This window comes from Cibotium barometz, chromosome 42, assembly GCF_041138505.1.
Source record: "Cibotium barometz isolate CiBa-2024 chromosome 42, ASM4113850v1, whole genome shotgun sequence".
NCBI classification, from domain to species: Eukaryota; Viridiplantae; Streptophyta; class Polypodiopsida; order Cyatheales; family Cibotiaceae; genus Cibotium; species Cibotium barometz.
In genome coordinates, this window is record NC_141087.1 from 27,620,921 (window position 1) to 27,631,456 (window position 10,536).

The 10,536-nt window shown below is 42.3% G+C and overlaps 1 protein-coding gene across 1 annotated transcript; it reads right to left on the bottom strand.

The window, feature by feature from the left end:
• Positions 1-3,440: 3,440 nt before the first annotated feature.
• Positions 3,441-5,736, bottom strand: LOC147614330 (polyphenol oxidase 1-like). The gene has a single exon (XM_086780884.1). It carries the CDS (start codon positions 5,523-5,525, stop codon positions 3,570-3,572), a length of 1,956 nt encoding a protein of 651 aa, XP_086637010.1. The 5' UTR covers positions 5,526-5,736; the 3' UTR covers positions 3,441-3,569.
• Positions 5,737-10,536: the final 4,800 nt, after the last annotated feature.

Sequence of the window (10,536 nt, forward strand, 5' to 3'; positions counted from 1 at the left end):
TTAATGTGTGCAACTTGTTATTAAGGATTGTCAACCTTATTGCAATATGAGCTTGAGCTGAAAATTACATTGTTATAGCTCACTTGCAGAGTTACATGCTTCTTTCCACTAAGAGAAAATGGCCAAAACCAACAACAAAACACTAAAGTAAGGAGAAAGCTGAAGTGTCTAATCAATCCTCTAATAGGCCCTTACTAATATACACCTATCCTAGCTCTAATCGCCTACTAAACCTATACTCTGATACAAAGTTACATTTCTAGGATGGAAGGGGAATCATAGCAAATTAGCAAATCCATGAATTAATGAAGAAAATAGTCTACGTATAAAATGGAAGACAAACTAAGAAAAAAAAAGTATGCACAAAGAACTAATAACATTACATTATAGTTGATCTAAGTACATCCTGTTATAGCTCTCATGGAGTTATACCCTTGTGCCATCCATGTGTTAATAAATGCTTGCACTCTATGTACCATCAGAGAGTTATGGCCGAAATAATTTTTTGATTTTGTTAGGGTCTCTACATAAGAAAAACTGTAAGAAGGTAGTAAGTAGCCTCAAGGTAATCGTAGAGCTTGAGATGTATATATCCCTTCATTCTTATCTAATATCTTAGAAAAGAAGGTTAGATTGCTATGGTCTTTCAAAGGAAGAGACCAAAACTCCATAGCTTTTCTTTTAAAGAAAGAATAGTATGCTGTAGCCCTGCAAGAGAAGGCTATTTTGCCATAGACCTTCGAAAGAGAGAAAAGTCACAGTACAAGTAAGAGGAGATAAAGCTTGGGGATGATCGGATGATTTCAATTATAAGAGAAGGTATTAGAAGACTCTATTCTCATATGTCAAGCTCTAAAGCTCTTGTTAACGAGTAAAGGCAACGATAAATGACAAATTTCTATAAGGTATATACATATTTTGTTTTTTAATTATATATCATTCTTAGGGGTTGATGTAAGGCCCCGGCTTCTCTATTAATTGTTAATAGTGATCTATTTGATTGATTTACTAGTTAAAGTTTGTATTCTTTTAAACAATAGCATATGCCTTAATAAAGAATGTCTTATCGCAATCTCAAGTTGAAATGCTAAAATCTTTGTGAAAAGGATTGTCTTCTTAAGAAGGTAACATGGATTCTAGTCCTATGGTTTAGTTGAGTAAATGGATTGTTATCTTGGTTAAATTAAGGTACAGGTATAACTTCTCCCTGCCTTGACGCTGCCCCGTTCTTGTGCTTATGTAGCCGGACAGCGGAGACGTTAGTAAGGCCCAGAGAGTTGACCCATGGTATCCCTCATACCATTGGGAGAATGAGGTTCGCGGGGGCGTCGCCAATTGAGGCGAGTAATTGTGATGCTGCCTAGTTCTGAGGGCCCAGGCTAGTGCGGTGAATTAGCCCACCCTAGTGCATAGACATCCCTCTGAGGGGCGGGAGGATCAAGCGACGGAGCCTGAGAGGGCGACAGGCCGGCTTGAGTCCGCGCCAACGACGGCTAACGATGAGGTGTATGGTCCCGTAGGGTTTTGCCCAGCATGTTGAGGCTGGAAGGCCGAATTCTAGATCATCGGCAGTATAAAGGAAAAGAATAAGAGAGCCGGTTTGGCTTGTATAGAATTGATTCATGTATAAACTTTTTTCATAAATCTTGTCTTTGGCATTATTGTACTGTGGAAAAAGGTTGTTTTAACAAACCTTGTAAAAAGGGCCTTAATTAAAGAACATGTTTATTTATGTCAAATAGTGTGGTAGGATTAATTAGAAAACAAAATTGACATGTGAGTAGGGTGGAAAGTGGGAGGATGGAATGCCCCGATGGTATCATCCTATGGATGGGTGGACCCGATTAGTCGGGTAAGTGAAAGCCCTACGCTAGATAAATAGGTTCTCGGGCAATTCTATTCTAGAAGACTAGGCCAGCGGTTGTGCCTTGCATGGATGAGGAATAAAGCGTTGTCTCTAGGAATCAGGACTAGTAACTGCCCAAAATATGATCAATTATCCTATGGGTGATTTGATTTTCAGAAGACCACGTTCCCCCTACGAGATAGGACTAGGTTTTACCTATGAATCGTATCCTTGAATCTCTGCATGGTCAAGGTGTCGATGAGAGTAGGAAATTTTCTCCAAGATAAAACTTAGTGGACTATCTTAAGTGTTTCCCCTATTTGGGAAGGGAGAACCTTACAAGTGGTATAAGAGCCGATCTTAGTTCCTAGGATTTGTTTTTCAAAGGTTAACTATCAAGGGATTAAAACAAGTGATTGTTTATCATATGAGGACGAATCAATCATCTCTACTGGCCATAGAAGTGGTTTGAATATCCTCACATGTTGAGACAATCATCCTATGAAATTGTACTTGTATCTTGGGGGTGCACATGCAAGATATTTGTACAATAAATTTGAGAAATAAGATTGGGGAGGAAACCTTTTGAGGGAAAACATAGGGTGATCAAATTAAGAAACTAGTCTGAATGACTAGAAGGATAGATCGAAACTTTGTTTAGAGAAATTTTTATAATATATCTCATTAATTTGTATATTATAAATTATTAAGATTATAACTCCACTAAGGTTTGAATAGTTGATGTGTGAATGCCATCCATTGGATGCTTTACACTAGAACGATCATCCAACCAAGATCTTGAACCCATCTCAGACAAACATGGGTCTAACTTCGGATGTGTAATTCCCAGAGGATCATGCTATTGGATATGCTAATCCCAAGATACTAGATGTGTAATTTTTAGAAAACTAATCATCTCAGACGTGTTAATCCTAATAATCTTTGGATGTGTCAATCCCAAGGCACCAGATGTGTAATTCTCAAAAAATGAAGATTGTTAATAACATGTGTTAACATGTTATTAACATGTTAACATGTTAACATGTTCCCAAAAAAGCCGGTGGGAAGCAACTTGGTAACCGGATAAAATCCCGCCGGGCTTTTGCTATACCCGGCGGTCCCGTCGGGAAAAAGAAAACCCCAGCGGCGGGTCCCGGCGGGGTCGTCATCCAGCCCGGCGGGGTACAATTTCCTATATATATGGGACCGGGGGACCCTTTGGGAGTTCATTGCTGACAGCATACACAGGTAATGAAACTTGTGTGTGTGTGTGTGTGTGTGTGTGTGTGTGTGTGTGTGTGTGGGTCTGTGTTCGTGCGGGTAGCCGCCCACTGTCGCAATGCGCGACAAGATGTGGGTGGTCCGCCACACGAGGGATGTGTGTGTGGGTGTGTGTTCGTGCGGGCAGCCGCCCATTGTCGCAATGCGCGGCAAAATGTGGGTGGTCCGCCACACGACAGGTGTGTGTGTAAGGCCATTCTTCAGAATGGTGCTTACCCTGGGGCACTTAGTCGGTAACGCGGCTAGTCTGTATCCTATGGTAAGTATGGCACGCCGTAGTGGTACTAGTCGGTAACGCCGCAAGCATAGTATCGTTATGGCGATCTTTATTTAATTAATAACCATTCAAAAAAACGTTACGTTTTGGGTGCTTATTGGGGGGAATACCAAGGCATGAGGCTTGTTTTTTCACTAAGGTATCTTCGTCTATTTTACACCAACCCTAGGAGGTGCTGCTCAAGGTAAATTTATGGATGGTCTTGGGTGCCACGTCAATGTTCTGGACCAGGGACTCGTTGACGTCTTCATCTGGCACGCCCTCTTGGAAGTAGAGGGAGAGCTTGGGTCCTTCCCACCCGCCAACGCTGCTTGGGTCGAGCTGCCGGCCGTTGAGGTCCACGAACACAACAGTGACGGACCCGGCTTCCGCCAAGGGGTTGGACGGAGGGCCTCCGTCATCGCTAAACGGATCGTCGGTATTATTCAACTGCTCCGCCGTCGTTATACCCAGCCTGACCATCGTCTTTGTGAGATCAAGAGAGCCCCTCATGCACTTCTGCTTTTCACAGTTAGCGCACCTCACTGCGTTGGACCTCGCAAACACAGAGATCGCTCCGGCAAAGTTGGGTGAGCTCAGCGGCGTCTCCGCTTTGGCATCCGGCTTGCCCAAAAACACACGTATACTGAAAGGCCCGTTGAAAGCTCGCTTCTGTATCCTCTCCACCATCAGCACCCATCTGTTAAGAAAGTTCTGTGGAGGCTCATAGAGCTTCAAGACATAGGCGAGCATTTGGGAGGGGCTCCACGACTCCTTGCGAGCTCGCAGTATTTCTGGGTAGCTGTAGCCACAGTCAGCATCGACAAGGCGGACATCATTGGAAGTGACAAAGGTCTGCCCCTGATTGGATCGCCTGAAGGGGGTGAGACGGGAGGAAGCATTGGCTTCACTGTCTGGCTTTTCAGTGTAGGTGCCCTCATGATCTAGCTGCAGAGGCTTCTCTGGGATCCATGCGTGGGGGTAGCAGTATTGCCATAGAGCTACCAAGCGATCAACATTGGAGTGGTGGAAGAAGAAGATGGGGTCGAATGCAGCTGTTTCGGGGTAGGTCATCTGGCCCCCTGTGCCCCCTACGGTGCTGTGCAAGATATCATGCACCAGCTCCAGAGAGGAGTAGTGACCGTACTGGCTGCCATCGCCATGGGTTTCCTCTGACCAGAAGTGGTTGGAGAAAGGCAGCCATTGGTTATGGTGGAACATAGCATGCACCCCTTCCACCAGAGTGGTGCCTGCATTTCTCATGAGAGTCACATTGAGATGATCATTCTGGGACATGTAGGAGGAGTTCACATGGCGGACTGTGGGGTAATCTTGGGGGATGAAGGGCGTGCCCTCGGAGGGGACAACGTAGTTGGGCTTGGCGGTGGGGTTGAAGACATCGGAGGAGCCAATGGGCTTGCCTACATTCACTGGGAGGACGAAGGATTTGAGGGGGTTGGGGATTTTGGTCCTGGAGAAGGACTTCCATGTATAAGCCAAGGCGATCTCTGTGGAGGTGAAGATGTCGGGGAGTCCGAGGATTCTAGTGCTGTGACTGGCCCAGTCCCAGTAAGGCAAGCGGAGCTGGTCTGCTATGTCCAGGACTGCTTGCTTCTCTTGTGCTTGAGAGAGCGTGGTGGCTAGGAGCTTGGCTTGCCGGATGATGGACTGCTCTAGCAGCATCATGTAGGGGCGATGCCAGGAGGGGAAGAGGGGGGTCCCGTGCTGGCAGTAGCCCCCCCACCAGTCTGGGTTGGCAGGGTTCCAGTCGCCTTCGTCCCCATCGTATGGGGCGTGCGGCAAGCCGTGGATGCCCGCTATCTGGTAGAAGGACCACTTGTCATCCGCCGCCAACCCTTGCACAGCCTCGAACGCGAGAAGGAACACATCTCTCCTCTGCTTCAGCCAATCCAGGCTCTCCTGCTTCTTCTTCGCCCCGCCTGCCTCCAGCACGTGCGGGTAGAAGAAGTCCAGCACGTTCTCACGCGGGACGGCCTGGCTCAAGTCCTCCGCCGCCGCGGCCGCCAAGGAATAGCGGTAGATCACCGCGTGCGACTCGCTGTCGTCTGGATCGACAGCCTTCGTGCCCAGCAAGCTCCTAGAACTCTTCATAATATGCTTTGTGCTCTGATCCGAGGCCATCTAATTCTCCGTACAAAAAAGCAAAAGGACTTGCAAAAAAACCTGCACACTCAAGATTTTGAAGATAGCTGAGGATGGAGCAACACTAATCAAATCAGAAGTAGAACACGATAAATGACTGCAGCACATCCTAGTGCGAGGAGCTCTTATATAAAGGTTTCCAATCCAGGCGGTGCCGTGTTCTCTCTGGCTTTCGCAACACCATTACGTGCATGACTCTACTGTTTGCTAGAGAGGATGCTCTCATGAATGGGTCATGAGCAATGGTGTCTGGATAAGGCTCCTACATGCTGGTGTAAGTCGCCCGCACACGCAAAAATGATCAAAAGCGCGTTGTAAGGTCACTCAGCCTCAGCCCATGTAATATGTATTCCACGGTCCGTGAGGCCATGCACACGTGGGGATGTAATCCCTTGAACGGAGAATCAACGAACATCGAGAAAAGAAGTACCAAAATGTAGACAGATGACAAGGTAGGGATTTAATCAAAAGGTGGTCGAGGAAATAAGTACCCCCCATCACACACGGCACGGTAGATGTGGGATTCAATCCAAAAGGTAGAGGAAATAAGTACCCCATGCCATCAGCATCGTCCGTGTGTCCTTGGTAATCTTCTTTTTTCAATCAAAGGCCAACACAACTGCTATACAAATGTGGGACCCATTCGCAACGCTTGTGCATCGCTCTACAAAACACTAAAGTAAGCATTGTGTTGCACCAATGACATAAGTGTTGATGTAAGCGCTACGTTGCAATGCCTAGAGGTGGCAATTGATCATAACGTGCAGAAGAAAGACACTTACCAGCAGCGCTTATAGCAATGAAATTTCATTGTGGGACAGCGATAATAGCAGCAAAATTTCGTTGCTATACTTTAATTTCATAGCTAAGCAGCGAAAATAACAGTTTTTAATATTCTTAGGGCTTTCACATAGTTTGAATTAGGCTTAGTTTGTATCGATTGCATCAAACAATGTATTAGAATGCAATTTTTAGTGAATGTTAGCTCTCTTTAGTGTTAAACATAGAACTAAAGTCATTAATTTTAGCTTAATTAGTGTGTTTTCTATTGAAATTGTTTGCATAGAGTGTTAGCAAGCATTAGGAGTAACTTAATCCTTTAGAAACTTTCTAAAACCATCAAAGAACCCTTGAATTTAACTAATTTCTCTTAATGGATTGGTTTTTGTCATTAAGGGTGATTAATCTTGTTCAAGGGATAAAAATTTAGAAAATGTGTTAATTGGGGTCTAAATTGATCATGTGAGTGGTCGTAATTAGTGTTTTTGAGTGTTTTGAGAGCAGCTAGATGCATCAAAACACCTAATTACATCAATTTGAAGAATTTGACTCTGCTTAATTTTACCTTAAAAGAAGAGACCAAAATTAAGAGTTTAATTAATCTCCTATTTTAGATTAATTTACACATTTGTCGATGCACCTGGCTTAGTATTCCCTTGCTCTATCTAATGATGTGCTCAATTGTGTGAATTAATTATGGATTAGTGGTTAATTAGAGTCCTTGATTAGTGTAAAAGATGGAAAGATTAGTGAAAGGATTAATCTTTGATTAGTTCTTAATCACGTTCTTACATAAATCATTAAGGCTAATGAGTAGATGCCCATGAGTTGTCAAATTGTCCATTTTGGGGGTCATTTATGAAGGGTATAAGGGGGTCATTTGCGAAGGGTGTAAGGGGGTATCATAAAAAGGTTGACTTTTTTATTCCCACTTGCCTTTTTGGAAAAATGACCATATCTTCTTAATTTTAAATTCAAAAAATATCCCCCTTAAACAAGGAAATTCGTATTTTCCACTAGACTCCAAAAAAAAGAAAAGTTCACGTGTGAATCATTTTTTGCACTTTCATGCCTTAGGTTTCACGCCCAAAAAAAAAATTCAGATTTAATTTTTTCGTGAATTCCGGTATACGGCATGAAATACTAAGTGTTTCATGACGTGAAACACTAGGCATCTCACGACGTGAAACAGTTTTTATGGTGATCAAGAAATAGGTATAGCAAGGATGAGTATAAGAGATTTCTCTAGGGTCCATCTTAAGAAAATATATGACTCTGTTTGTAAGGCTACATTTATTTTTACAAGCTGTGCAAAGTAAAGCTCAAAGAAGGAGGTAAAGAATTTTTGAAATTCTTATTGAAGTGGGAAGGGTACATACTATCTTGTAATTTGGCCAATTTGTTGGTACAGCTCCCTCCACTATTAGCTTCATAAAGGAATGTGGGATTAATTCACTTTTTGAGTGGTTGTGAATTTGACAGATGGTGGGGGGTGCCATCTACTCCATCCTTGGGTTGCTTGGGGGGTCCCAACCAAGTGGCCGCCCACGAGAACTGGCTGGTGATTATAGATGTCCACACCAATCCATGGGCTACGTGGAAACCCAACCCAAAATTACATAGGTGGTCATTTTAATAGAAAGGTAGAAAGTAAATCGAGGGAAAGAAATGCCACATACTCTTAGATATGGACACACATCATCACCTTTGAAATTCATGATGCTCTTTTTAACAAAAATTAGACAATTCTAGTGTTCACAACAATAGCCAGAGCCATTTGCAACACGTATGCATTATCTACGAACACATCCATACATCCCACTTGCATATTTTAGCAATACTTTTCCCCTCATAGCTAGCCTTTAGATTGAGCAACCTCTTCCATGTTCCAACAATAATTACAACATCTTCCATGCACGTCAACGTGGAAACTAGTGTGAGGTTGCACATGTGATGCAATTATAAGAAAGAAAGAAAATTGAGGAAACAAGTACCAAACAAGGTTAGATATTAATTTACATGAACAAAACCTTTGAAATTCATGATCTTTTTAACAAGTGTCTAACGTAACATTTTGACCACTAGGCCTACGCTAGCAATGGCGAAGAATAACACCAAGTTCTTTTTTATGCTTGGCACAAACAAGACTTCTAAGAGAGTGAGTGTCCCACCATTTGTAGCAGTGAGAATAACCTTACTAACTCCTTTTACTGGATACGAGGAGTTGTTTACACATGGGACTATTTTCCCTTGAGGAGCAAACTTAAGTGAGGAAAATAAATCACGCTAAGAAATATGCTTGCTAGCACCACTTTCACAGTACCATTCATGCTCATCTATCACTGATATGCATATGTGATGGGAAGGATCATAACTACAGTGCACAATGATGCCCAATCATCTTGGGCATAGTTTGCTAACTCCTCCTTTTTAGCACTGGTGCTAATGCAGTAGCCCACAGCTATGCCTCACTCTTTCATCTTCTCCTTCTTCTGTATTTTTCTACATTCATTGATATAATGGCATGGCTTTCGATAGCAGTTTACATTTTCTTTTCTTCTTAGGCTGATCGTCCCCTTCTCGGCATCCTTTCTAAAAGACTGGGCTGTTTCTGCCTTTGGCTTATAGCCACCCTAATAAAAGGCTTTGCCTTTACCTTTTTTATTGGCAGCAAATGCCTAATCTTCCACATGTATACTAGTTTGGTTTTGTCGATATTGCTCTTACAAGAATAATACAATCAACTCATAAAAAGTAAGGGCATTGGGGTTTCTCTTCATCATAAGCTGAAGTGCAAATGCAAAACCTTGGTATGAATCTGGTAGGACTGTGAGAGTTAGAGATAATAGCCCTTATCAATACATGAATACTGCTCCTTGATATCTTTAATCTTTGTAATTTATTTATATGCTCAAACTCTAACTTCTTACGTAACTAGGCCACTCGTGCCTCGTTACGCACTTGGTTAAGCGCAGTAAGTGCATCACAAGCATGTTTCATAGTTTTACATGAGTGAATATGAGGAATAATTCTCCTTTTCACTAAAATTGCCACTAATGCATGTGCCTCTCGATCCTTGCCATCCCACCTAGCTTGTTTTGTTATGGGAGATGTAGAGGAAGACACCATGTGCAATTACATTAAAACTTGCATCATCATTCAAAGTACGTATGTTATACTATTGTCTGGGCGAGACAAGACGTGTGTCAATGCCCATAACAACATTCTAGAGCCCTTTGGCGATGACCAATACATGGGTATTATATGGACCACAATGGCTAGTTGGTCCTATCAAGCTTATCCTCAATATAAAGCATCCAAAATACATCATTGCATACCATTCTGCCTATAAATAACTAATCTTTGACACATAATTCCAATATCCCAACTACCAGTAGATAATGTCATCACAATGCCCAATTAATACAACTGAAATGGTTGTTGTGAGTAAATCACACATGATGATGAAAACCTGCAAAGTGTATGAAAAATAATAGAGATGCCTTTTATCAGCATGCCAAAAACATGGACGCAACACCCATATCACTCAAGAGGTCAAGGACCTTGTATTTGCATTACGAGAAATCTGGACTCTCTAGTTTTTCCCTTAAGGAGTGAATAAAAAAAGAATGGCCTAACCAATGAGAGAGCTGGGATTCCAGATCCATGTAACATGGATCTTCTTGTCATATATTTTCTCAAATCTCTTAGTACAATAAAAAAATAGAGCCCATAACTTTAAAAAATAGAGAAATGTCGGATGTCCTTGTGGTTTTCACCATCAACTATTCTTTCATATCATATGCACGTTGTGGTCAGCACATGGAAGTTTGAAAAATGTATTTCATTTTTTACCTTTCTTTATGTTCAACTTTCTACTCTCCCTCCTCTTTCAATTGTCTGCATTTTCATTCTCCCCCCCTTTTTTGACAAAATTCAATTTCTTCATATCCTCTACATCTATGTTTCTTTCTTCACAAAATTTTACAGGTAGCTCATAGCTACCTTCTCCTAAAATTTCATCTCATTTGGTTGGAAAAAACCTCACTAAGTTTTGTCCATTTTATCACCCGAGCTTTCTCTTTTGTGTACCATAGCTCCTTTGCTGTGTTTTTTTCTCTTCAGGTTGTGCTCTAATGTAATAGTGTTGTTCATTATTACAAGAGCAAGGTTGGAGCCACGAGGTTGAATTTAACATCACAACAGTGGG

Bases quoted from the DNA above. Each gene is read 5' to 3' on its own strand.
- LOC147614330 (XM_086780884.1), bottom strand. From the start codon at position 5,525: ATGGCCTCGGATCAGAGCACAAAGCATATTATGAAGAGTTCTAGGAGC.